The following is a 27,543-nucleotide window of genomic DNA, read 5'->3' on the forward strand; positions in this document are numbered from 1 at the left end:
GGGAGAGGGGAGGAGTGGTCCATGAGGCTGCTGCGGGGGGGGCGGGGGCGGTCCATTCATGGGGTGGGGGGCGCGTCGAGCGCTGGGAGCCGTACTGGGAGCGCTGGGGACCGTACTGGGAGCGCTGGGAGCCGTACTGGGAGCGCTGGGGACCGTACTGGGAGCGCTGGGAGCCGTACTGGGAGCGCTGGGAACCGTACTGGGAGCGCTGGGAGCCGTACTGGGAGCGCTGGGAACCGTACTGGGAGCGCTGGGAGCCGTACTGGGAGCGCTTGGCCCCTTACTGGGGTTACTGGGGGTATTGGGAGCGCAGGGAATACTGGGGGCGCTGGGGGTATTGGGAGCACTGGCAGCGCTGGAGGTACTGGGGGCACTGGGGTCCGTACTGGGAGCGCTGGGAGCGCGGAGGTTCGTACTGGGAGCACTGGAGTGCCCCGCGCTCCCCGTTGCCGAAGCCCCATCCCATCCCATCCCATCCCATCCCATCCCATCCCATCCCATCCCATCCCATCCCATCCCATCCCATCCCGTCCCAGTCCCAGTCCCATTTCCATCCCACCCCGGCCCATTCTCCTCTCAGTCCCACCCCAATCCCACCCACCCGTGACCCCCATCCTCATCCCATCTCCACCCGCACCCCAATTCCAGTTCGCATCCCAAACCCACCCCAATTCAAATCCCACCCCCCCCAGTCCCTCCCACTCCCTCCCAGTCCCTCCCACTCCCTCCCAGTCCCTCCCAGTCCCTCCCAGTCCCCCCAGTCCCTCTCCCCAGCACACTCAGACCCCCCAGTCTCTGTCTCCAATCACTTTATTGGGGTGGGGGCTGCGCGGGGACATCACCGGGACGGGGGGGGGGGGGGGGGGGGGGGGGGACACTCAGCCCCCCGCGGGGCCCCCCCGAGTCCCTCCGTGGCTGCGGGACCCCCAAACTCTACTTGTTCTTCTTGAAGAAGCTGAAGCGTTTCTCCCTCTCCTTGGGCTCGCGGGCCCGGGGGGCTCCCTCGGCCGGGGGGGGCACCGGGGGGAGGCTCAGGGCCCGCGACATCCCCTTGGGGGGACCCCCGGGGACCCCCGAGCCCTCCCGGGGCCCCCCCGGCGCTGCCCCGGCGGCGGCTTCGATCCCCCGGAGCCACAGAGCCATGTCGGCCTGGGGGGGGGGGGGACACGGGGACAGTGGGGACACGGGCGGGGGGGCAGGGGACACCCGGGGGACACCCGGGGGATGGGGGGGTGGGGGGGGTCTCACCTCATCCTTAGCCTGGAACAGGAATTCCTTCCCATCGCTGAGCCTGGGGGGGGGGGCTGGGATCAGCCACCGGGACCCCCCCACCCCTGTGTGACCCCCCCCCCGTGTCCCCCCCATTTTTTACCCATCTCCCTGCACGTCTGCCCCACATTATTCCCATTTTTTTCTCCCTTTCTCCCCATTTTTTCCCCATTTCTCACCCTGTGCTCCCCCCATTTTTACCCCATTTTCCCTCATTTTCCTCTGCACTTTTCCCCCACCTTCTCCCCATTTTGGCCGCATTTTTCTCCCCTTTTCCCCCCACATTTTCCCCCCAATTCCCCTCATTTCCCTCCAATTTCCTCCCATTTTCCCCCCGATTTCCCCTATTCTCCCCCCATTTCCTCCCCATTATTCCCCCCATTTATCCCCCATATATCCCCCATTTTTTCCTATTCTCCCCCTATTTTCTCCAATTTCCCCCAGTTTTCCCCGTATTCTCCCCCTATTTTCCTCTCTATTCTTGCCCATTTCCCCTGTTCTCCCCCATTTCCCCCCCAATTTCCCCCTATTCTTTCCCCATTCCCCCAATTTTCTCCCTATTTCCCCCCATTTTCCCCCCTAATTTCACCCCAATTTTCCCCTATTCTCTCCCCATTTTCCCCCTAATTTCTCCCCAGTTTCCCCCATTTTCCCCCATTTCCCCCCAATTTATCCCCCATATATCCCCCATTTCCCCCCTATTCTCCCCCCATTTATCCCCCAATTTTCCCCCTATTTTACCCCCAATTTCCCCTCAATTTTCCCCCCATTTCCCACATTTTCCCCCAGTTTTCCCCCATTCTCCCCCCATTTCCCCCCAATTTTTCCCATATTATGCCCCTATTCTCTCCCCAATTTCCCCCTATTCTCCCCCATTTCTCCCCAATTTTCCCCCTATTTTCTCCCCATTTCTCCCCAGTTTCCCCCCAATTTTCCCCCCATTCTCCCCCATTTCCCCCCATTTTTTCCCGTATTATCCCCTATTCTCTCCCCATTTTTCCCCCATTTTCCCCCCATTTTCCCCCCAATTTTCCCCCTATTCTCTCCCCATTTTTCCCCCCATTTCTCCCCAGTTTCCCCCCAATTTTTCCCCATTCTCCCCCCATTTCCCCCCAATTTCCCCCCAATTTTCCCCCTATTCTCTCCCCATTTTTCCCCCATTTTTCCCCCCATTTCTCCCCAGTTTCCCCCCAATTTTCCCCCCATTTCCCCCCCGTACCCCAGCCTGAAGACGTGTTTCCGTTTGCGGTAGGCGGTGGCCGGCTGGCAGCGGGCGCCGCGCAGTGGGGTGGGGGGCTCGCCGTGGTACGGGACCCCCGCGCCCGCCCCCCGCGCGTCCTTGAACACGCTCAGGGCCCCCCCCCGCAGCACGCAGTACAGGCTCTGCCAGGACCTGGGGGGGGGCACGGGGGGCTTTAGGGGACCCTGAGACCCCCCAAACACAGCCCCGGCTCTGCCAGGACCTGGGGGGGGGGGGGAAGGGGGCTTTGGGGGACCCTGAGACCCCCCAAACACAGCCCCGGCTCTGCCAGGACCTGGGGGGGGGGGGGAAGGGGGGTTTGGGGGACCCTGAGACCCCCCAAACACAGCCCCGGCTCTGCCAGGACCTGGGGGGGGGGGGAAGGGGGGTTTGGGGGACCCTGAGACCCCCCAAACACAGCTCCGGCTCTGCCAGGACCTGGGGGGGGGCACGGGGGGCTTTAGGGGACCCTGAGACCCCCCAAACACAGCCCCAGGTCTGCCAGGACCTGGAGGCCGTTGGGACTTTAAGGGAGGGGCGTGGCATTCAATGGGCGTGGCCGTTGAAGGGCGCGGTCATGTGGGCGGGGTCAGAATGCCCAAATAAGGCCGGGTCACACGGGTGTGTCTGAAGGGGCGTGGCCTGTGCGTATCAGGGGCGTGGCTTGTGTGGGAAGGGGCGAAAGGGGCGTGGCCATGAATTGGCCGTGTTCCCGTGTCCCCAAGACCGGGGCAGTGTCCCCAGGCTGTGCCCAGGGTGTCCCCAAGGTGTCCCCAAGGTGTCCCCAAGGTGTCCCCTCCTGACCTGTTGGTCGCTCTCTTGCCGGGCGCCTCCAGCTCCTGTTTCCGGCACAGCCCCCCCTCGAGGGTCTCGGGCGGGGGGGGGGCGCGGGGGGGCAGCGTGGCCGCCACCCCCCCCGGGCCGGGCCCCCCCTCCTGCGCCCCTTTGGGGACCTGGGGAGTGGGACAGGGCTGAGGGGGGGTCCCGCAGAGGGGTCCGGGGGGTGTCCCCCCCGCGTTTTGGGGGGGGTCGGGGGGGTTACCTGGCCCGCGGCGCCGTCGGGGCGGATCCCGTTGAGGGCGGGGGGCTCCGGTGGGCGGCTCTGGGGGGTGGGGGGGGCCCTGGGGGGGGGGGGGGGGGGACACAGGGGACACCCCCCTGTCACCCCCAGACCCCCCTCCCCATATCCCACACCTCCCCCCCGGGCCTCCATATGCCGCCCCCCCCCCCCCCCCACCGAGGGTGTCCCCCCAAACCCGGGGGTCTCCCAACCCCCCAATGATCCCCCAAAATCCCCCCCCCCGCCCCGCCCCCCCCTCACCTCTGCCCCTCCCCGCCCCCTCCCCCATCCTGGCTCTCGGGGGGCACCACCGGGGGGGTCCCCCCGACTTCGGCCTGCGCCGGGGGGGGCTCGGGGGGCTGCAGCTTCCTCGCCTCCTCCTCCTCCTCCTGCCGCCGCCGCCGCTCCTTCTCCTCCAGCTGGGGGGGTCGGGGGGGGTCAGGGACACCCCGGTGATGGGGGGGGGGACACAGCGATCCCGTGGGGACCCCCCCGAGGGCGTGGGGGTGACACGGGGACCCTCAGCCCCCTCCCCTTGTCCCTGCCATGTCCCCCTCCCTGTGCCCCCACTTCTCCTCCCGTCCCCCCCATCGCCCCCTCCCCATTTCCCCCTCATTCCCCCCCATTTTCCCCCTGTGCCCCCTCCCCATTGTCCCCCCATATCCTCATCCCCCACATCCCCCCATGTCCCCATTTTCCCCTCATGTCCTCCCATGTCCCCCAATGTCCCTCCATGTCCCCCAATGTCCCTCCATGTCCCCATGTCCCCATTTCCCCCCCCATTTTTCCCCCATTTCTCCCTCATTCGCTCCCATTTCCCCCCATGTCCCCCCTGTCCCATCGTGTCCCCCTATGTCCCCATGTCCCCATTTCCCCCCATGTCCCCCCTGTACCCCTTTCCCCCATATCCCCCCCAATGTCCCCCTGTGTCCCCATGTCCCCATTTTCCCCTCATGTCCCCCAATGTCCCTCCATGTCCCCTGTGTCCCCATGTCCCCATGTTTCTCCATGTCCCCATTTCCCCCCATGTCCCCCATGTCCCCCCATGTCCCCATTTTCCCCCCATTTCTCCCTCATTCCCCCCCCTGTCCCCCCACGTCCCCCCTGTCCCCCCTGTCCCCGCGTGTCCCCACCGTGGTGAGGCGGCTCAGGGCAGCGAATCTCTCGTCCCAGGCGGCCGCGGCCTTCTGGAAGCTCTGGTGCCGTTTGAGGAGGGTCTCGGCCTCGGCCAGGCTGGAGCCCAGCTCGGGGGCGCGGGCCAGCGGCTCCCTGCTGGCCAGCCAGGCCTCGGCCGTGGCCGCGTCGCGCCCGAACACCAGCACCTCCAGCACTGCGGGCACGGGGACGGTCACCGGGGGGGAGCCTGGCCCCTGTGCCAGCCGGAGCCGCCACGGGGCACTGAGAGGGGGCATGGGGCAAAGGGACCCCCCTGTGCCACCCCTGTGCCACCCCTGGGAACCAAGATGGGACACAGGGCATGGGGACCCCCCCTGTGCCACCCAGAGCCGCCACGGGGCACTGAGAGGGGACTTGGGGCACGGGGACCCCCCTGTGCCACCCCTGTGCCACCCCTTTGAGAGGGACACGGGCACAGAGACCCCTCAGTTTGCACCCTCTGGGTGGGGGCAGCACCTGAGCCTGGCACAGGGGACACGGGGGACACGAGGGGGGGACACAGGGGACACGTGAGCCCCCCCCAGTCCTCACCAGTCTGCAGCCACTCCAGCTTGTCCTGCCAGCGCTCCCCGATGTCCCTGCGGCGCTCCTGGAGCTCGGCCAGCTCCTGGGACAGCTGGGGGGACACGGGACAGGGATGGGGACAGGGGACAGGGGTGGGGACAGGGGACAGGGATGGGGACACGGGACAGGGATGGGGACAGGGGACAGGGATGGGGACACGGGCCAGGGATGGGGACATGGGGCAGGGATGGAGACATGGGACAGGGGACAGGGGACAGGGGTGGGGACACAGGACAGGGATGGGGACAGGGGACAGGGATGGGGACAGGGGACAGGGATGGGGACACGGGCCAGGGATGGGGACATGGGGCAGGGATGGAGACATGGGACAGGGGACAGGGGTGGGGACACAGGACAGGGATGGGGACAGGGGACAGGGATGGGGACAGGGGACAGGGATGGGGACAAAGATCGGGACACGCTGATTGAGGCAGGGACAGGGATGAGGGGACGAGCTCGGGGACAGGATGGGGACAAGGACACAGGGACGGACATAGAGGGGTGGGGTTGGGACACAGGGACAGCGACAGGGACGTGAGGGGACACGGGATGGGGACGGCACCGTGGAGATGAGGATGTGAACCAGGGATGTGGGGCCGGGGACTTGGGGACAGTGACAAGGCTGGAGAGGCGGGGATGAGGACGCAGTGACGGGGTGACACGGGGATAGGGTGACACGGTGACAGGCGTGTCCCACCTTGTCGGCGTCGTGGTGGCCGCGCTGCAGCAGCGCCGTGGCCGCGGCCACGCAGGCCCCGAAGGAGCCCTCGCGCGCCTCCAGCTCCGCCCGCAGCCCCTGGTGCTGCTGGATCAGCAGCTCGGCCGCGGTGACATCCCTGCCAGGGGACGGGGACACCGCGGGGTCACCGCGGGGACACCCCGGCTCCGCCTGGGCACAGCGGGCAGGGCTGGGCCACCAGGGCTGTCCCCATGTGTGTTCTCACGTCCCTGTGTGTCCCTGTGTGTCCTCATGTCCCCAGGGCTGTCCCCATGTGTGTCCTCATGTCCCTGTGTGTCCCCGTGTGTCCCCAGGGCTGTCCCCACATTCCTGTGTGTCCCCATGGCCCAGACTGTCCCCATGCTCCTGTGTCCCCCCGTGTCCCTGTGGTGTCCCCACGGTGTCCCCAGAGTCACTGCATGTCCCCTCATGTCCATGTGTCCCCATGCCCCTGTGTCCCCCCGTGTCCCCCTATCCCCACAGTGTCCCTGCAATGTCCCCGTGTCCCCCCTATCCTCATGGTGTCCCCATGTCCCCCCCCATCCCTCCAGGGTCCCCGTGTCCCCACAGTCTCCCTGCAGTGCCCCCATCCCCGCCGTGTCCCTGTGTCCCCAGAGTGTCCCCGTGTCCCCTGTCCCACCTGGGCCGCTCGCGGGCCTGCAGCTGCAGGTGCACGCCGTCCATCCAGAGCCGGAGGTCGCGGGCGGCGCGGAGGAACCGGAACTGCTCCACGCTGTCCCCGAGCAGGCGGCGCCGGCGCTGGCAGCGCCCGCGGAGCTCGGCCCAGGCTGCGGCCACCGCGCCCTCCTGCGCCCGCAGCTCCTCGGCCCGCGGGCCCGCGTACGCCGCGGCCAGGCGGCCCGCGGCCTCCTGGACAGCTGTCACCTGCAGACAGGTGGGATAGGTGAGACAGGTGGGACATGGGACAGGTGGGACATGGGACAGGCAGCGTGCGGCCTCCTGGACAGCTGTCACCTGTGGACAGGTGGGACAGGTGAGACATGTGATAGTTGGGACAGGTGAGACATGGGATAGGTGGGACAGGCAGCCCGCAGCCTCCTGGACAGCTGTCACCTGCAGACAGGTGGGGCAGGTGAGACATGGGACAGGTGGGACAAGTGTGACATGAGACAGGTGGGACATGGGACAGGTGGGACAGGTGGGACATGGGACAGCTGGGACAGGTGTGACACAGGACAGGTGGGACAGACAGGTGGGACAGGTGGGACAGACAGGTGGGACAGGTGTGACATGGGACAGGTGTGACACATGTGACAGGTGGACAGCTGTCACCAGGGGCCAGGTGGGACACGGGACAAGTGACATATCCCATCACAGCCACCTCCTGCATCACAGTGTGTCCCTCACCCGCCCCTCACGTGCCCCTTACCTGTCCCCGTCCCCTCCCCTGTCCCCTCCCCTGTCCCCTGTCCCTCACCTGCGCGCTCAGGGCCTGCACGTCGTGCTCGAAGGCGCGGTGCTGCCTCTCCAGCCCCTCGGCCGCGCGCAGGTCGCGCCCCAGCTCCTCGGGCACCTGCCGGGCCTTGGCGCGGAGCTGCGCCAGCACCTGCCGGGCGTCGCGCCGGAAGCGCTGCAGGTCGTGCGCGGCCGCCAGCTCCTGCGCCCGGGTGGCCACGAGCTCCAGCAGCTCGGCCCAGGCCTCGTTGAGCCCCGCTTGCCACTGGGCCACGGCCGCGCGCTCGGGGTGGCCCCCGGCGATCAGCGCCGCCGCCGCCGCGTTGGCCGCGTCCACACGCTCCTGGCCCAGCCCGCCCGTGTCCCGGGAGAACTCGCGGAACTTGTCCCGGAGCAGCTGCGGGGACACGGGACAGGGGACAGGGGTCAGGGGTCAGGGGGATAGGGGGACAGGGGGGGACACGGGACAGGGGACAGGGGGATACGGGACAGGGGGGGACAGGGGACAGGGGGACAGGGGGACAGGGGACAGGGGGGGACACGGGACAGGGGGACAGGGGGATACGGGATAGGGGGGGACAGGGGACAGGGGGACAGGGGGACAGGGGACAGGGGACAGGGGACAAGGGGACAGGGGACAGGGGGGGACAGGGGACAGGGGGACGGGACAGGGGACAGGGGGGGACAGGGGACAGGGGGACAGGGGGACAGGGGACAGGGGACAGGGGGACAGGGGGATACGGGACAGGGGGACAGGGGACAGGGGTCAGGGGACAGGGGTCAGAGGGACACGGGACAGGGGGACAGGGGGACATGGGGACAGGGAGTCATTGGACAGGGTGTCAGGGGGACAGGGGTACACAGGACAGGAGGACATGGGTCAGGGGGACAAGAGACAGGGAAGTCGGGGGCACTCCTGGTGACAGGGGGACATGGGACACACGGGGGCCAGGGGGGCACTCCTGGGGATGTGGGACACCCCCAGTGACAGGGACACCCCTGGTGACAGAGGGACACAGGCACCCCCCCTCAGTGTCATGATGCCCTGGGTGCCACCTGGCACTGAGGGGACACGGGGACTCCTCAGTGTCACAGTGCCCGTGTCCCCTCAGTGTCCCCTCAGTGTCCCCTCAGTGTCCCCTCACCGTGACGTGCTCGAAGTCCTGCCCCAGCTCCCGGGACGCCGCCACCACCTCTCGCTCCGAGATCCACTGCTCCAGGTCATCGAGGTCGCGGCGCAGCTGGCACAGCCGGTGGTGGCCCTGCAGGGTGGCCCTGCGCTCCCCGGCCAGGTGACACAGCCCCGCGTAGAGACGCTGCAGCTGCGCGGCGCGGGCACGGAGCCGCTCGCTGCACGGGGGACACGGACAGCGGTGTCACCAGGGGACAGGGACAGCAGTGTCACCAGGGGACAGGGACAGCAGTGTCACCAGGGGACACGGACAGCGGTGTCACCAGGGGACAGGGACAGCAGTGTCACCAGGGGGACAGGGACAGCAGTGTCACCAGGGGGGCTGCAGTGTCACCAGGGGACAGGGACAGCAGTGTCACCAGGGGACAGTGATGTCACCAGGGGGACAGGGACAGCGGTGTCACCCGGGGGGCTGCAGTGTCACCAGGGGACAGGGACAGCGGTGTCACCAGGGGGACAGGGACAGCGGTGTCACCAGGGGACAGGGACAGCAGTGTCACCAGGGGACAGTGGTGTCACCAGGGGACACGGACAGCAGTGTCACCAGGGGACAGTGGTGTCACCAGGGGGACAGGGACAGCAGTGTCACCAGGGGGACATGGGGACAGTGGTGTCACCGGGGGGCTGTGGTGTCATCCAAGGGACAGGGGACAGTGGTGTCACCCGGGGGACATGGGGACAGTGGTGTCACCCAGGGGGCTGCAGTGTCACCAGGGGACAGTGGTGTCACCAGGGGGACATGGGGACAGTGGTGTCACCAGGGGACAGGGACAGTGGTGTCACCCAGGGGACAGCGGTGTCACCAGGGGGACATGGGGACAGCGGTGTCACCCAAGGGACAGGGGACACATGAACATCAGGAACAGGGGACACGGGGACAGCGGTGTTAGGGGACACGGGCACATCGGAGGTCACGGGGCACGCAGGGGACAGCGAGCACTGGGACGGGGCTGCCAGGGGACGCGGTGGCCGGGGTGTCCCCAGGGTGTCCCCAGGGTGTCCCCAGGGTGTCCCCAGGGTGTCCCCACCCGTCGGGGTGGCCGCCGGCCGCCATGGCCCGGCCCTGCTCGGCCAGCAGCTCCACGGTGGCGCCGTAGTCGCGCAGCTCCTGCTCCAGCCCCAGGTGCCGGCTCAGCATGGCCTGGGCGCCTGGCTCGTCCTGGGGACACCGCGGCGGTCACGGCGCTGTCCCCACCCCCAGACACCCCCCGGAAGGTCCTTTGGGTGCCCCCGAGCCCTCCGGACCCCACAGAGCCCCCGCAAATCCCCGCTGAGCCTCCCTGACCCCCAGAGATCCCCTTATGGCCCCCCAGACCCCTCCCCACAGCCCCCCTGACCCCCTGTCACATTCCCTGTCCCCCCCTCTGACCCCCCATGGACCCCCCAGACCTCCCAAACACCCCAAAGACCCCCAAAAACCCTTCCCAATCCCCCTGAACCCATCACAGACCCCCCCCAGACCTCCCAAACCCCCCAAAGACCCCCAAAAACCCTTCCCAATCCCCCTGAACCCATCACAGACCCCCCCCCAGCCCCCCCAAACCGCTCCCCACATCCCCCCTGACCCCCTCTCACATTTCCTGCCCCCCCCCCCCCGGGACCCCTCCACCCCCCCCCCCCCCCCACAAATCAGGGGTGACTCTGCTGTCCCCCGGGGGGGTGGGGGGGGGGTCCTGGCCCTGTGCCCACCTTGGCCTTGTCCTGGGCCAGCATGTGCAGCTCGCGCTCGCCCAGCCAGGCCTCGGCGGCCGCGGCGTCGCGCAGGAAGCGCTGGGCGGCCAAGGCGGCCTCCAGGCGCCGCTGCCTCCGCGCCGCCTGCGCCCGCAGCTCCCGCCAGGCCTCCCGCAGCGCCGGGACCCCCCCGGGGACCCCCCCGGGCACCCCCGAGCCGGGGACCCCCGGCCCGGGCACCTCCCGCTCCAGCAGCTCCGTCACGCGGCGCTCGCGGCCCTGCAGCTCCTTCTGCAGCGTCTGCGGGGTCGGGGCGGGGGTCAGGGGGGGGTCTGGGGGGGTTTATGGGTCCATGGGGGGGGTCTATGGGGGAAATTAGGGGGTCTGTGGGGGGGTATGGGGAAAATTGGAGGGCCTGGGGTCTATGGGGAGTTTATGGGGGATTTATGGGTTCATGGTGGAAAGCGTGGGGTCCAGGGGGGTTTACGGGGGTCAATGGGGGAATCTGGGGGGTCTGTGGGGATCTGTGGGGGTCCTGAGGGGTGGGGGGTCTAAGGGAGGGGCATCTATGGGACCTCCCAGGTGTGGGGGTCATGGAATAAGTGCTGGGGGGGGTCACAGGGGACACAGGGGGACCTTTGGGGACCCTCTGACCCACCTCGTTCTTCTGGAGCAGCAGCTGCACCGAGGGCAGGTCCTTGCCGTGGTCCGTGGACATGGCCAGGGCCTGGCGCTCCTGCACCCACAGCTGGGGACACGGGGGGACATCGGGGACATCGGGGTCATCGGGGTCATTGGGGACATCGGGGACATCAGGGACATTGGGGACATTGGGGTCATCGGGGACATCCGGGACATTGGGGACATTGGGGACATCGGGGTCGTCAGGGACATTGGGGACATCGGGGACATTGGGGACATCGGGGTCACTGGGGGTCCGGGTCACTGCGGGGACAGGGATGGGGAGGACTCAAGGACTGCGGGGCAGAATTTGGGGTTCAGAGACCCTGGGAGGGGTCGGGGTTGGTGGAGACCAGGAATTGGGATTCAGGATGAGGAAGGGGGTTGGGGTCAGAGATTCGGGGTCCAGGATTCGGGATCAGGAATGGGGTGGGGGTCAGAGATTCGGGGTCAGGGTTTGGGGGGGCAGAAATGGGGGGTCAGGCACGGGGGGGGGGGGGGGACCAGGGACCCCAGGGGTCAGTGACAGCCCCGGGGGGCTCCCCCCACTCACGAGCTCGTCCTCCAGATCCCTGCGGAACTGGTGCAGCTCCCTGGCGGCCGCGAGGCTCCGCCCGCGCTCCTGCAGCGGCTCCCGCAGCTCCCGGAACTGCTGCTCCAGCTCCCGCACCTGCTCCTGCACCCCCGCGCTCCGGGGGTGCCCCGGGCTGAGCCCCCCGGCCTGCGCCCGCAGCGCCCCCACCTCCTGCTCCCGCAGCGCCGCCTGCGTCTCCAGCAGCTGCGGGGGTTTGGGGGGTCAGGGACCCCCGGGGGACCCCAAAATCCGCACCCCAAAAGCTGAACCCTAAAACCCGCAGCCAAATCTTGCATCACAAACCCGCACCCCCAAAAGCAGAACCTGCCCTCAAAACCTGCACCCCCAAATCTGCATCCCAAAACCTGCACCCAGAAACCCGAAGCCCAAAACCCGAACCCAAATCCTGCGTCACAAACCTGCGACCAAAACCTGAGCGCCCCAAAACCTGCACCCTAAACCTTCACCCCAAAACCCGGTTATCCCAAACCCGCGTCCCAGACCCGCCCAAAACCCACACCCTGAACCTGTACCTGAACCCCGCACCCCAAACCTTCACCCCAAACCTTCACCCCGTTCCCCACAGCCCCCCCACGCCCCCCATTCCCACTTCCCAGCCCCCAGCCCTGACCTGGTGCCGGGTCAGCAGGACCCCGACGCTGGTCAGGTCCTGGCCGCAGTGGCCGGAGCGGAGCTGGGCGCGGACCCCGGCCAGCCACGAGCGCAGTCCGGCGCAGGCCTGGGCGCAGCTCTCGGCGCGCGCGGCCTCGGCCAAACCCCGGCCCTTGGCGGCCGCCGCCGCCTCCACCTGCGCCCACAGCGCCCGCAGCTCCTGCCAGGGCGTGGTCACTTGTCCGGCCAGCGCCGGCCGCGCCCGCGCCAGCTGCTCGCCGTCCTGCGGGACACGGGAACGGCGGCAGGGAGTTACGGGGGGTCGGACCCAAGAAATCACGGAATGGGCAACGTCAAGGTGGGAATTGTGGAATTGTTGAGGTTGGACCCGTTTCGTTGTGGGGTCATGGAGATTGGACACGTGGGGTTGTGGGATCATTGAAACTGGACCCGTGGGACCATCACGGCTGGACCCTAAAAATCATGGACTTGTCGTCGATACGTGGGATCCTTGAGGTTGACCCGCTAAACTGTGGGGGTTGTGAAGATGGGACCCATGGAATGGTGAGGTCATCGAAACCGGACCCACGGAACCATGGAATGATCAAGGCTGGACCCACAGAACCACGGAATCACTGAGGCTGGACCCGTGGAATCACAGAATTGCTGAGGTTGGACCCATGGAATTTTGTGACTCAACCCCCCCTCCCATATCCCACCTTTCCCAAGGGTTGCCCCTTCCCAGATCCCATTTTCCCCCCCATTTTCCCCCCGTTTTTCCCCATTCCCACCTTCTCCAGCGCCTCCAGCCAGCCCCGGTTGGCCGCGAGCTCGGCGGCAAAGGCCTGGTGCTTCTGCCACTTGCCCTGCAGGTCCCGCGTGCCCTCGTAGGACACGTCCCGAGCCACCGGCAGCTTCTCGTTCAGCCACAGCGTCAGCTGGGAACGGGATCGGGATCGGGGACACAGGTCGGGATCCCTCCCCACAGTCCCATCCCAGCCCAGTTCTCATCTTGACCCCATCCCCATTTGAACCCCGTCCATCCCCGATCTCCATCCTAATCCCATCCCATCCCATCCCAGTCCCCGCCCTGTCTCACCTCCTGCCCATCCTGCAGGAACTTCTGCAGCTCCCAGTTATCCCGCAGCCGCCCCAGCAGCTCCTGGGCCGATTCCCGGATCTTCTGGTGCCTGTGCCAGGGCCAGGGTGGGGTGAGAGACCCCATTCCCAGGGGATGGGATGGGATTGGGATGGACTGGGATGGACTGGGGTGGGATGGGATGGGGTGGGATGTGATGGGACTGGGATGGGATGGACTGGGATGGACTGGGGTGGGATGGGATGGGATGGGATGGGATGGGACTGGGACAGACTGGGATGGACTGGGACAGACTGGGATGGGATGGGGTGGACTGGGATGGGATGGGATGGGACTGGGATGGGATGGGATGGGATGAGATGGGATGGGATGGGATGGACTGGGATGGGATGGGACTGGGATGGACTGGGATGGACTGGGACAGACTGGGATGGGATGGGGTGGACTGGGATGGGATGGGATGGGACTGGGATGGACTGGGATGGACTGGGACAGACTGGGATGGGATGGGGTGGGATGGTCTCCCTCACCTGCTCTCCACCGACTCCACCGTCTCCCGCACCTTTTCCGCGTGGACGCCGCCCTCGTCCAGCAGCTTCCACCCGGTGTCCGTGAGCGCCCGGACGCGCTCGGTGCCGGTGTCCAGCGCGGCCAGGAACTCCTCCAGCCTCCGCACGGCCGCCTCCGCGCCCGGCACCGTGCCCGGCATCTCCGTGTGGGCCAGCGTGTGCTCCTGCGGGTCGGGACCGGGATTGGGATCGGGACTGGCACCGGGACGGCACCGGAGCCCCGGAACACCCCGGATCCCCTCACCTGCTTCCCCAGCGTCCCCTCCACCTGCTTGGCGTCCCGCAGGAACACGTGGAAGGCGACAGCCTGGGCCAGGAGCCGCTGCCGCTTCTCCCACACCCGGCCCAGCTCTTCCCAGTCCGCATCCAGCGCTTCCAGGCGCTGCAGCAGGGACAGGCTCTGCGGGTCCGTCTGTCCCCGCGTCACCTCCCGGCCGGCGGCGCGGGCGCTCCGGTAATCGGCGCCGTAGTGCGAGATCTCGGTGCGGAGGCTCTCGTGCTGCCGCAGGGAGCCCTCGGCCTCGGCCAGCGACGCGGGGACATCCTCGGAGCCCGCGGCCGCGCGGGTGCGGGACAGCCACGCCTGGAGCGCCGCCAGGTCCCGCAGGAAGCCCAGGAGCCGCCGCGCCTGGCCCAGGGACTCCTCGCGGCTCCGGTGGCACCGGCGCAGCGCGTCCCACTCGGCCTCGAGCCCCGCCAGCCCCTCGCGGATCTCGGGCGCTCGCTCCGGCTGCTCCCCCTGCAGCTTCTCGCCCTCGGCCCGCAGCTCCCGCAGCTTTCCCTGGATGGCGTCCAGGTCGCGCCCCATCCCCGACAGCTTCCCCTGCAGCGCCGTGATCCCCGCCAGGTCCCGGCCCAGCGCCCGCGTGGCCTCGATCGCCGCCGTCTTCTCCCGCATCCAGCCCCGCGTCTCGTGGCATTCCAGGCGGAAATTGTGGATGTTCAGCGCCGCGGTCAGCGCCACCTTCTTGCGCTCGGCCAGCGCCCGGAACCGCTCCCACCTGGCACGGGCGGGATCGGGGCACGGTGGGACAGAGCCCGGGGAGAGAATCCGGCCCAGAGAATCCGTCCCTGGAGCGCCCCAGCCTGGAAAATCCATCCCTGGAGCGTCCCAGCCCGGAGAATCCATCCCTTCCCAGAGCATCCCGGCCGGGAAAACCCTTCCCTGCATCCTTGACTGCCCGGAGAACCCATCCCTGCCTGGAACACTTCCCTGGGCGCCTGGAAAATCCATCCCTGCCCGGATCCGCCCCCTATCCCTGCCCGGCCCCGCCGGGGCCGCCCCCACCTGTCCCGGAGCTGCTCCCAGGTGTCCCGGGCGCTCTCCCGGTTCCTGTCCCCGGATCCCCGCAGCTCCTGCGTGACGCGGCCCACGGAGGCCACGCGCGCCGCCAGCGCCGCCAGCTCCGGCTCCAGCGTCTCGAACCTGCGGGAGCGCCGGGAATGATCGAGAATTCCGGGAATACCGGGAATTCCGGGAGTGCTGAGCCAGAGCTGGGAATTCAGGGAGCGCTGGAAACCCCAACAACGCCGTGCCAGAGGTGGGAATGCCACAAATCCTGGGAACGCCACAAATTCTGGGAATACTGCGCTGGGGTGGGAATTTAGGGAATTTTGAGAGCGCTGGGAATACTGGGAATATCTCATGTCAAGGTGAGAATTCAGAGAGTACAGGGAATACTGTGTTGGAAGTGAAAATTCTGGGGAAACGGGAACACCTAGAACACTGGGAATGTTGTGGTGGAGGTGGGAACTCAGGGAACACTGGGAATACCGGGAATGATGAGAATACTGTAGACATCCTGAGGAAAAACGGAAATAACGGGGCGATCCTGTGTATTCTTGGGAAAATTCCCGGGGGAATCCCAGCGGGGGCGACCACGGGCGCTCCGAGATTTCCCGGGAATAATTCTGGGAATAACTCTGGGATTTCCACGGCGCAGCACGGGGAGCCCCGGGCGCTCACCGCTGCTGCACCACCTCCAGGTCCTCGATCCGCTCGGGAATCTCCATGGAGAGCAGCCACTGCTCCCTCTCGCCCACCCAGAGCGCGCAGGCATCGGCCTCGCTGCGCGCCGCGAACAATCCCAGCGCGTCCCGCAGCTCCAGGCGCCGCAGCTCCGCCCGCTCCTCCAGCTCCCGGTGCCGCCGCTCCAGCTCCGCCAGGCGCTCCGCCAGCCCCGGCACCACGTCGGGAACGTCGGCGGCATCGCCGGGCAGCGCCTGCTCCCGCAGCGCCGCCAGCGCCGGCCCGCGCCGCCGCATCTCGTCCTGCAGCTCCCGCAGCCGCCGCTCCAGCATCCCCGCGGATCTCTCGTCGTGGCCGAGCTCCGGCGCCGCCACTCGCCGGGCGGCGGCCGCCAGCCACGCCTCGGCCTCGGCCGCCTCCGCGTCCAGCTGGAATCGCCCCGCGGCCGCGCGGAGCCGCCGCTCCCGGGCCCCGGCCAGCGCCGGCAGCGCCGCCCAGAGCGACTCCAGCTCCCGGATCCGGCGGGACACGGCGGCCGCGGGGTCCGGGGAGCCGGGAGCGGGGCCCGGGGGTCCCTCAGGGGCTTCCGTGGATCCGTCGGGGCGTTCCGCGGCTCTGGTGGCGGGTGCCGAGAGTCCCTCCGTGGATTCCGGGGGTCCAGCAGCGCGTCCCAGGGACGCGTTCTTGCATTCCGGAGGTCCCGTGGGGGGTTCCGGGGATCTGGCGGTGGATCCAGCAGCGGATTCCGCGGGTTTTGCCCTTCCCATTGATCCGGCAGCGGATCCCGTCGAGCCAGGGGTGGCTTCCACTGATCCAAGGGTGGCTTCCGTGGATGCCGCGGCTCCGTCGGGGGCTCCCTGCGCCAGCAGCTCCCGGCCCCGCTCCAGCAGCCGCTGCAGCGGCCCCGCGCGTCCCCCCAGCGCCCCTCGGATGGCCTCGAGCTGGCTCAGCATCCGCAGGGCCCCCGGCAGGTCCCGGCCCAGCTCCGGGCAGCGCAGGAGCCGCTCCTGCTCCCGCATCCAGGCCTCCTCCTCGCCCGCGTCCCACAGGAACTTCCAGAGGCGCCGGGAGCGCTCCAGCCGCAGCCGCCGCTGCTCCGACAGCGCCGACAGCCCCCGGTAGCGCAGCTCCAGAGCCGCCACGCGGGCCCGCAGCTGCTCCGGGGGGCACGGGCGGTACCCTGGGGGGCACGGGCGGGGGTCAGCGGGGCTGGGGGGGTCTGGGGGTCGCACGGTTTGGAGGTCCTGGGGTCTGGAATCCCCAGGGTTCATGGGTACGGTGTTTAGGGATCCAAATTTCTGGGGGTCCCAGGGTCTGGGATTGAGGGATGCCCAGGATTTGGGAGAGGCAGCGTTTGGGGGTGCTGGGGGTCTGGGATTTGGAGGTTCCGGTGTTCAGGGGTTCAGTGTTTTGGGGGTCTCGATTTTTGGGGCTCACAGTTTTTCGGAGTCCATTTTGGGGTTTTGCTAGGTCGCAGTTTTGGGGGGTCTCAGGTGAGTGGGGGTCCTGGCATTCAGGTGTCCCTGGGTTTGGGGGGGTTCCAGGGCATCCCGGGGATCCCAATTTTGGGGGGGGGGGTGTCTCAGTTTTGGGGGTCACTCACCGCCCCCCTCCCCGAGGAAGCGCTCGGCCGCCGCCCCCACACTCCGGACCCTCTCGGCCTGGGCCGCCACGTCCCCCTCGACCAGGGTGTGGATCTGCAGCAGATCGTCCACCTGGCTCAGGTGCTGCCCGAAATCCCGCGACCGCAGCCGCACCTGGGGGGCACCGGGGGGGTCACGGGAGGCGGGGGGGGGGGGGGTCCCACGAGGGGATCCCACCCCCCCAGTCCCTTCCCCACCTCCATCTCCTCCATCCAGCCCATCAGGTGCTCCAGGTCGCGCAGGAGCCGCTGCAGCTCCAGGTGCGCCCGGAGCCGCTCGCGCCGCGCCGCCACCTGCGCCCGCAGCGCCTCCCAGAGCGACACCACGTGGTCGCGCCGTGTCGCGATGCCGCCCATGTCGTGATAGCGCTCGGCCTCCAGCTCGGCGGCCACGGCGGTGACGGCGCGCACGCGGCTGCCGTAGGCGGCGATGTCGCTCTCGATGGCCTCGTGCTTGCGCAGCGCGGCCTCGACCCCCCCCAGGGACCCCCCGAAATTGTCCTGGGGGGGGAGGGGAAAGGGGGGTGAGGGAGGGGACACACCCGGGAGCCCCCCCGAAATTGTCCTGGGGGGGGGAAAGGGGGGGTGAGGGAGGGGACACACCCGGGACCCCCCCTGAAATTGTCCTGGGGGGGTGAGGGAGGGGACACACCCGGGACCCCCCCGAAATTGTCCTGGGGGGAGGAAAGGGTGGGTGAGGGAGGGGACACACCCGGGACCCACCCCTGAAATCATCCTGGGGTGGGAGAGGGGGGAGAAGGGGTAAAAGGTGGGGGGAGGGATACTCTGGGGACCCCCCCCAAATTGTCCTGGAGGAGAAAAAAAGGGGCTGAGGGGTGACAAAGGGGGGGGGGGACACATCCTGAAATTGTCCTGGTGGGGACAAGGGGAAGTCCCCTGGGGTGGGGGCAGTTTCAGGGTCACCTGTGGCACCAGGTGGGGTTGGTTTGGGGTCGGGTGGGGGTCCCGGTGTCACCTGTGCCACCAGGCGCTGGCTGGCCCTGACTGGGGGTTGTTTGAGGGGGTCTCAGGGGTCCCTGGGTGGGGGTCCCGGTGTCACCTGTGCCACCAGGCGCTGGTTGTCCCCCAGCCAGGTCTCCCTGAGGGCGGCCTTGCGGTGGAACCTCGCTGCCAGCTGCTCCAGGTGCTGCTGCCGGAGCAGCTCCGAGCGCAGCGCCAGCTCCCGGCCGTGCTCCGCCTTCTCCAGCCGCTCCCACGCCTGCGGGGACGGCACGGTCACCTGGCACACCTGGCGCACCTGGGGCACCGGGCACACTTGGCACACCTGGCACACCTGGGGCACCGGGCACACTTGGCACACCTGGCATCTGTGTCACCTGGGGCACCTGGCACTTGGGGCACCTGGCACCTGTGTCACCTGGGGCACCTGAGTCACCTGGCATGCCTGGCACCTGGGGCACCTGCGTCACCTGGTACACCCGTGTCACCTGCACACCTGGCACACCTGGCACTTGTGTTGCTGTGTCTTGTCCCGTGTCCCTGTGTCCCCCTTGTTCCCTGTGGCTGTCACCCACTGTTAATGTCAGCGCTGTGGGGACCCTCCATGTCCCCCCACGTCCCAATGTCCCCAATGTCCCCCCTGTCCCTGTCACCCCCAATGTTCCCCATGTCCCCGTCACCCCCAATGTCCCCAATGTCCCTGTCACCCCCCCTGTCCCTGTCACCCCCTGTCCCCATGTCCCCGTGTCCCCTGTGGCTGTCACCCTGTTGATGTCGGCGCTGTGGGTCCCCTCCCGTGGCACGAACTGCCGCTGGTTGTTGGCGCGGAGGCGGCTCCGGAGCGAGAACAGCAGCACCTCCAGGGAGCCCTTGTCCTCGAACCTGCGGGGGGACCCCGAAATACACCGGGGGGACCCCAAAATACACCGGGGGAACCCAAAATACACCGGGGGGGCTCAAAATACACCGGGGGGACCCCAAAATACAATGGGGAAGCCCAAAATACACCGGGGGGACCCCAAAATACACCAGGGGGATCCTAAACCTACTCTGAGCTCCAGGGATGCCCCAAAACCCCTCAGAGGGAACCTGAAACACACTGGGGAGACCCCAAACCCCACTGGGGAGACCCCAAACCCCCCATTGGAGACCCCAAACCCCTCTGGGCAGCCCCCAAACCCCTCCGGGCAGCCCCCAGTGCCCAGGAGGGAGCCCCCCGAGCCCGGCCCCGTTGGGGGTCTCACCGGGGGGGTTTCTCGGTGGTGCGGTAGGCGCTGAAGGCCTGGAGCTGCCCCTGCAGGCCGGGGATGCCGCGGGGCAGGCGCCGGTCAGTGAGGAGCAGCAGCGAGCGCTGGATCCAGCCCAGCAGCTCGGCCGCCTGCGCCTCGTAATGGCCGGCCAGGCCCTCGGCCTCGCGCGCCGCCTCCAGCACCTGCGGACGGGCGGGGGAACGGCTGTCTGTCTGTCTGTCTGTCTGTCCTCACGTCCATTCTACATCCATCCATCCTTCCATCCATCCATCCATCCATCATCCATCATCCAACCATCATCCATCATCCATCATCCATCCATCCATCATCCATCCATCATCCATCTTCCATCCATCCATCATCCATCATCCATCATCCATCATCCATCCATCCATCCATCCATCCATCATCATCCATCCATCCATCATCATCCATCCATCATCCATCCATCATCCATCATCCATCCATCCATCATCCATCCATCCATCATCCATCCATCCATCATCCATCCATCATCCATCATCCATCCATCCATCATCCATACATCCATCATCCATCCATCCATCATCCATCCATCATCCATCATCCATCCATCCATCATCCATCCATCCATCATCCATCCATCATCCATCATCCATCCATCCATCATCCATACATCCATCATCCATCCATCCATCATCCATCCATCATCCATACATCATCCATCCATCCTTCCATCCTTCCATCCATCCATCATCCATCATCCATCCATCATCCATCCATCCTTCCATCCCCACGCCCCTCTGTCATTTATCCCTTTGTCCATGCACCCATTCCTTCTCTGTCCCTTTCTGATCAATCCATCCCTCTGTCCGTCCCCTCCATCCCTCTGTCCATCCCCCACCCGTCCCTCTGTCCGTCCCATCTGTCCCTCCCTCCCCCCACCCTGACTCCCCCCCCCCGCCCATTCCTGCGGATTCTGTCCAGTCCCCACCCCCCGACACCATCTGTCCGTTGTCTGTCTGTCCATCTGGCCATCGTCTGTCTGTCCATCTGTCCATCGTCTGTCTGTCCATCTGTCCGTTGTCTGTCTGTCCATCTGTCCGTTGTCTGTCTGTCCATCTGCCCATCGTCCATCCGGCCACCCCATGTCCATCTGTCCATCCCTTCCCCCTCCGCTTCCCTTTCCATCCACCTGTGTGTCCATCCCTGTGTCCCCCCCCGTCCTGTGTCCACCCCATGTCCATCTGTCCATCCCGTGTCCATCTGTCCATCCCGTGTCCATCTGTCCACCCCGTGTCCACCCCGGACCTTCCCGACGCGTTTTCCCTCCACGGCCAGCGCCTTCATCCTGGAGAAGTGATGGTAGAGTGCGGCCACGTAGGTCAGCACTGACCGCTCGTCCGGCTGCTCCACGGCCACATCTGGGGCAAGGGGGGGGGTCAGACCCCCAAATCCCTCTCGGGCACCCCAAAGTTCCCCCAGGGACCCCCAAATCCATCCCCAAATCCCCCCCGGGAGCCCCAAACCGCCCTGACCCCTCACAGCCCCCCAGCACTGACCGCTCGTCCGGCTGCTCCACGGCCACAGCTGGGGGTGGGGTGGGGGGGGGGGGTCAGACCCCCAAATCCAGCCCCAAATCCAGCCAGGGACCCCCAGTTCTCCCCCCAGCCCCCCCAGCCCCTCACCCTCGGGGTCCAGCAGCCGAGTGACCCCCAGCTCGCGCTCGGCCACGGCGAAGGCGCTCTGCAGGTTGTGGAGGGCGTTGGCTCCGCGCAGGGACCCCACGTCCAGCAGCTCCGGCCTGGGGGCGACCGGACCGCTGACCACTGACCCACAGCCACTGACCGCTGACCCACAGTGCCCCATAACCACTGACCACTGACCATTGACCCACAGCCACTGACCGCTGACCCACAGCACCCTGTAACCTCTGCCCCTGCCCCATAACCCCACAGACTCCCACCCCATAACCGCTGCCCTATAACCCCCACATCCCCACCCCCCAGCCCCTGTCCTACAGCAGCCCCCTCCCCACAGCCCCCAGCCCCCTCCCCAGCCCGGCCCGCACCGGTGCCGGTGGATGAGGGCGCAGAAGGCCAGCCCGTCCCTCCAGCTCGTGGTGAAGTTCTGCACGTTCACATTGGGGTACCTGGGGGGGCCAGGGGAGGGTCAGAGACCCCCAAAACTCCCCCCAAACCCCCCTGGGAACCCCCAGGAACCCCCCCAGACCCTGCACGTCCCTTCTGAGTCCCCTCAGGGACCACTCAGAGCCCCCCCAAAGCCCCATAGAGCGCCCAGGAGCCTCCTGAGCCACATGGAGACCACCCGGACACCCCCCCAGGACCCCCAGACCACTTCAGGATCCCCCCTGAGACCCCCCAGGACCCCTCACCCCGCGGTTTTCATCTGACACCAGCCCCACAGAGCACCCTCAGGACCCTCCAAACCCCCTCAGGATCCCTTCTGAGCCCCCCCAGGACCCTTTAAAACCCCCCCAGGATCCTCCCTCAGCCCCCCCAGGACCCCCCAAAGCCCCCCAGAGCCCCCCAGGACCCCTCACCCCGCGGTTTTCATCTGGCACCAGGCCAGCAGCGCGTCCTTGGCCGATTTCCGCTCCCGCGTGTCCCCGGTCTCCACGCTGATGTCCTGGATCTGGAGGGGGGGGGGGGCACAAAAACGGGGGCAGGGACCCCCAAATTAGGGTCAAGGATCCCCCCCAGAGAGGGTCTGGAACCCCCAAAATGGGTGCGAGCATCCAGTGGTGGGGTCAGGACCCCAAGAAATGGGTGTGAGACCCCCCCCCAAAAGGAGCCTGGGGACTTCTGTGAGCAAACCCAGGGTGGGTTCAGGACCCCCCTAAATGACCCCAAACCCCCCAGGGCAGCTCCAGGACCCCCCTAAATGACCCCAAAGCCCCCAGGGTGGGTCTAGGACCCCCCTAAATGACCCCAAATCCCCCAGGGCGGGTCTAGGACCCCCCTAAATGACCCCAATCCCCCCAGGGCAGCTCCAGAACCCCCCTAAATGACCCCAAAGCCCCCAGGGTGGGTCTAGGACCCCCCTAAATGACCCCAAATCCCCCAGGGCGGGTCTAGGACCCCCCTAAATGACCCCAATCCCCCCAGGGCAGCTCCAGAACCCCCCTAAATGACCCCAAATCCCCCAGGGCAGCTCCAAGACCCCCCTAAATGACCCCAATCCCCCCAGGGCAGCTCCAGAACCCCCCTAAATGACCCCAAATCCCCCAGGGTGGGTCCAGGACCCCCCTAAATGACTCCAAACCCCCCAGGGTGGGTCCAGGACCCCCCAAAATTACCCCAAACCCCCCAGGGTGGGTCCAGGACCCCCCAAAATTACCCCAAACCCCCCAGGGTGGGTCTAGGACCCCCCGAAATGACCCCAAACCCCCCAGGGCAGCTCCAAGACCCCCCTAAATGACCCCAAATCCCCCAGGGCAGCTCCAAGACCCCCCCTAAATGACCCCAAATCCCCCAGGGCTGGTCTAGGACCCCCCTAAAAGACTCCAAACCCCCCAGGGTGGATCCAGGACCCCCCGAAATGACCCCAAACCCCTCAGGGCGGGCACAGCCCCCGCAGGGCGGGTCCGGGCCGCGCCCCCCGCCCCATTTCCCCCTGGCCGGGGGTGCCGGGGGGGCCACCTGGAAGCGCAGGATGATGGTCCAGACCAGGCCGAGGGTCAGGCGGGGGTTGCCATCCACGATGTCGTGCGAGCCCACGTTCTCCAGGTGCACGCGCTGCTCGCGCAGGAAGCGCAGCGCCTTCTCCACGTTCTCCAGGCAGTGGATCCGCATCCGGCCCCGCGTGGGGCGCGGCTGGGCGGGGGGCACCGTCAGGGAACCCCCCCCGGGCCGGGGGGCACAGCCAGGGAACCCCCCCAGTGCCGGGGGGCACCATCAGGGAACGTCCCAGGGCTGGGGGGCATCGTCAGAGAACCCCCCCGGGGCAGGGGGGCACAGCCAGGGAACCCCCCCAGTGCCGGGGGGCACCATCAGGGAACGTCCCAGGACAGGGGGGCATCGTCAGGGACCCCCCCCGGGCCGGGGGGCACAGCCAGGGAAACCCCCCCGGGTCGGGGGGCATCGTCAGAGAACCCCCCCAGGGCTGGGGGGCATCGTCAGGGAACCCCCCCGGGACCAGGGGGCATCATCAGGGACCCCCCCGGCAGGGGGAGAGGGGGGTGGGAATTGGGATTTTGGGGGTCCCGGGGGGGGGGGGTGACAGAAAGAAGGGTTGGGGGTTTAGGGGATTGGGGGTCCTGGGGAGGAGTTTTGGGGGGCCTGGGGGTCATAGAAAGGGGGGGGGGGAAGGTCTAGGAGAGGGTCAGAGGAGGGCGGGGGGCACAGGAAGGGATTTGGGGGGTCCGGGGGGGGTCGGGGGGGTGAGGGTGACAGGAATTGGGTTTGGGGCAGATGGGAGGGGGCTGCGGGGGGGGGGGGGGTCACAGGGGGATTCGGGGGTCTGGGGGTGTCCAGAGGGGGCTTGGGGTGATCCAACAGGGTCTGGCAGCCCCATGAGGGTCATCCCCAATTTGGGGAGGGGTCGCACTCACCAGGAACCCCCTCGAGCAGCCCGGGGGTCCCTTTTTGGGGGTGCCCACAGCGATTTCCCCATTTTGGGCAGGGTCCCCATTGGGGGGATCGCTGTTTTTGGGGGGGTTTCCCCCTCGAGGGAGGTGTCCCCGATTTGGGGAGGGGTCTCACTCACCAGGGTCTCCCCCGAGAGCCCCTCGAGCAGCCGCAGCAGGAGCCGCCCGTCCCGCAGGTCGCTGTAGAGGTCGCTCAGGTGCGACCCCCGCGCCAGGTGGGAATTCACCCACTTGGTGAAGGTTTTCTTCTGCACGGCCTCGCGCTCGTCTGGGGGGGGCACGGGGGGGGTCAGGGACCCCCAAAATCCCCCCTAAACCCCTCCCCAAATCCCCCCAGACCACCCAAAGCCCACCCGGAGCCCCCAAACCCCACCCAGATCATTCAAATCCCCCCCGAGACCCCCCCCCCTCCTCCTTCTGCTCGGCCTCGAGCTCGTCTGGGGGGGCACGGGGGGGGGTCCAGGACCCCCCAAAACCCCCCCAAAAATCCCCTAAAGATCTCCCTAAACCGCCCCAGAGCCCCCAAATCCCACCCAGATCCCCCAAATCCCACCCAGAGCCCCCCACGTCCCCCTTCTGCACAACCTCGACCTCATCTGGGGGGGGGGTGCGGGGGGGGGGCGGTCCGAGAACCCCAAAATTGCCCCCAAAGCCCCCCCCCCAAAGCCCCCCAGGGGTCGCAGCCCCCCGAGGGGGTCCCGGGGGGGGGAATCCCCCCGCGCCAGCCGGCGCTGGATTAACGCTAAGAGGATTTGGGAGGGGTCCCTGGGGGGCTCCTGAGGGGGGTCCGGGGTGGTTTGGGGGAGTTTTGGGGGGGCTGGGGGGGTTTGGGGTGTCCGGGGGGGTTTTGGGGTGACTGAGGGGGTTTGGGAGGGGAAATTTGGGGCGTTCCCCCCATTTTTCCATGGTGTGCCCCCATTTCCTGGGGTCTTTCCCCATTTTTTGGGGGTTTTCCCCTGATTTTTTAAGGATCGTTCCCACATTTTGGGGTTCCCCCATCCCCATTTTTGGGGTCTCCCCCTATTTTTGGGTATTTTCTCCTTTTTCCTGGACTTTTCCTCCTGCTTTGGCTTTTCCCCCTCACATTTTCTTGTACTTTTCCCTTAATTTTTGCACTTTTGTCCCACTTTTTGTGTTTTTTTCACATTTATCCCACTTTATGCCCCAACATTTGAACTTCTCCCCCACTTTTTGTGCATTTCCCCCCATTTTCTTCACTTCCCCCCCAATTTTTTTCTTTTTTTCCTCCAATTTTTTACACTTCCCCCCCATTTTTTTGTGCATTTCCCACAAATTTTTGCACTTTCCCCCATTTTTCCTCTTCCCCTCCACTTTTATCCACTTTCCTCCCAATTTTTATGCATTTCCACCCAATTTAGCACTTCCCCCCCCAAACTTTTTCCTCTTTTCTCCCCATTTTCCCCACGGCATTTAAACTTCCCTCACTTTTTGTGCGTTTTGCCCCAGTTTTTACACTTTCCCCCTACTTTCCTCAAAACCCACTTTTTTTTTTTTTTTACTTTTCCTTCTCTTGTTTTTTTCTTTTTCCCTTTTTTTTTTTTCTATTTTTCCCCCTTTTTTTTTTTCACTTTTTCTCCTTTTTTTCCCCCCCATTTTTTTATCTTCCCCCCCGCTTTTTTCCCCACTATTTTTTCCCTTTTCCCCCCATTTTTGGGGTGTCCCCCCCCCGCCCCGTACCTGCCAGGGCTTTGATGCGGGAGCGCTCGAAGCGCCGGGCGGAGCCTTCGTCCTCCTCCTCCTCCTCCTCCTCCTCGGGCCCCCCCGCGCCCCCCTCCCCCTCCCAGCGGGGGTCGCTGAACCGCGGCAGCTCCAGGGGGTCGTAGGGGGGGGGGGACAGCATGGTGGCCTTTGGGGACCCCCAAATTTGGGGAGGGGGGCGGCGCTGGGAGAGCTCAGGAGGGAGCTGGGAAAAGTGGGGGGGGGGGTTTGGTCAATTTGAGGGGGGGACAAAGGGGGTGACCCCCCCCCCAAAGTGACCCGCGGGGAGCCCGAAATTAACGCGGACCCCTCCCCAATTAACGGAGATCCCCAAATTAAGGGAGACCCCCCCAAATTAAGTGAGACCCCCCCCAAATTGAGACCCCCCCAAATTAATTAAAATATTCCTCGAATTGAAAGATTTTCCCTAAATTAATGAAGACCCCCCCCCAAATTAAGCGAAAGCGCCGCAAATTAATGAAGAACTCTTCAAATTAAGACAGACCCCTCCCCAAATTAATAAAAAGGCCCCCCCTCAAGTTAATAAAGACACCCCCAATTAACAGGAATTCCCGCAAATTAATTGCGACCCCCCCTCCCAAATCGTTAATCAAACTTCACCTTCAGTAGAGACCCCCCCCAAACCCAGTAAAGACCCCCCCAAATCCCCCCGGGACCCCCCAGATCCTCTGCGGGACCCCCAAAACTCCTCCAATTTCCCCCCCCCCTCCTCCTGAGACCCCTCCCCAAAACTCTCAGGGTCACCCCGAGCCCCCCAGGACCCCCCCTGGGCATTCCCAGCGACCCCCAAATTGCACGGAGTGCCCCCCAACCTCTCTGGAGACCCCCTTGAGCCTCCCCAAATCCCCCCCGGGACCCCCAAAACTCCTCCAAGCCCCCCCCCGTCACTAAAGCTCCCCCTCAAAACTCTCCGGGTCACCCTGAGCGCCCCCAAATCCTCTCAAACAAACCCCGAGCACCCCAAATTCCTCCCCGGGACCCCCGAAACTCCTCCGAGCCCCCTCCCCCGGCTCCCCAGAGCCCCCCCAGAGCCCCCCGCTGCCCCCCCACTCCCCCTCCCGTTAATGCTCTTAACGGGGATCAGAGCCCGCAGCGCCGGGGGGGTCGGGGGGGGGGGGGGGGTTGGGGACACAAACAGGCGAATTTGGGGGTGGGGGGTCCCCAAACCCCCCCCCGGGGCAACGCGGGGGGGGCTCTGCCCGGGGATGCGGAGCCGCTGCCGCAGTGCCCGGGGGGGGGGGGGGCGCGGGGGGATCAGCGGGGCCGGGGGGTTGCGGGACCCCTGGGGGGGGTTCTGGGGGTGGGTTCGGGGTGTTTTGGGGGGGGGTCTCCCCCTGTCTGACCCCCCCCCCCCCCCACTCAGGTGTGTCCCCCCCCCCCGCCCTTACCTGCGCTGCGGCCGCGGCGCGCGCTGAGCCCGCGGCAGCTCATCACACCCCGGGGGGCGGGGCCTGCGGGCCACGCCCTCCCCGCCGTCACCGCGGCAACGCCCCCGGGCCACGCCCCCCAACCCCGGGTTGTTGCCATGGCGACGGCGGCGGAAGGCCACGCCC

At 66.8% G+C, this 27,543-nt stretch overlaps 1 protein-coding gene across 3 annotated transcripts; it reads right to left on the reverse strand.

The window, feature by feature from the left end:
- Nucleotides 1–798: 798 nt before the first annotated feature.
- Nucleotides 799–27,471, reverse strand: LOC128801864 (spectrin beta chain, non-erythrocytic 2-like). 3 transcript variants are annotated; one of them, XM_053967991.1, is made up of 36 exons: nucleotides 27,379–27,471; nucleotides 25,949–26,174; nucleotides 24,370–24,518; nucleotides 23,304–23,477; nucleotides 22,205–22,296; nucleotides 21,713–21,793; nucleotides 21,330–21,445; nucleotides 20,953–21,065; nucleotides 19,657–19,844; nucleotides 19,177–19,294; nucleotides 18,513–18,671; nucleotides 17,651–17,953; nucleotides 17,414–17,507; nucleotides 15,808–16,990; nucleotides 15,130–15,267; nucleotides 14,086–14,842; nucleotides 13,803–14,005; nucleotides 13,273–13,363; nucleotides 12,965–13,111; nucleotides 12,193–12,456; nucleotides 11,541–11,765; nucleotides 10,965–11,054; nucleotides 10,325–10,606; nucleotides 9,664–9,794; nucleotides 8,589–8,793; nucleotides 7,466–7,840; nucleotides 6,668–6,912; nucleotides 6,007–6,145; nucleotides 5,277–5,361; nucleotides 4,703–4,899; nucleotides 3,831–3,988; nucleotides 3,552–3,630; nucleotides 3,314–3,480; nucleotides 2,489–2,662; nucleotides 1,249–1,291; nucleotides 799–1,149 (listed from the first exon to the last, which is right to left on the reverse strand). In XM_053967991.1, the coding sequence occupies exons 2-36, from the start codon at nucleotides 26,109–26,111 to the stop codon at nucleotides 934–936; spliced, it is 7,344 nt and encodes a 2,447-aa protein (XP_053823966.1). In that variant the 5' UTR covers nucleotides 26,112–26,174; nucleotides 27,379–27,471; the 3' UTR covers nucleotides 799–933. The 3 variants fall into 3 exon arrangements, with proteins under 3 accessions (XP_053823966.1, XP_053823965.1, XP_053823964.1); XM_053967990.1 differs by having other exon boundaries at nucleotides 3,314–3,462; nucleotides 17,414–17,567; XM_053967989.1 differs by having other exon boundaries at nucleotides 17,414–17,567.
- Between the last annotated feature and the right edge of the window lie 72 nt (nucleotides 27,472–27,543).

The sequence above is a fragment of the Vidua chalybeata genome, chromosome 32, assembly GCF_026979565.1.
Source record: "Vidua chalybeata isolate OUT-0048 chromosome 32, bVidCha1 merged haplotype, whole genome shotgun sequence".
Taxonomy (NCBI): domain Eukaryota; kingdom Metazoa; phylum Chordata; class Aves; order Passeriformes; family Viduidae; genus Vidua; species Vidua chalybeata.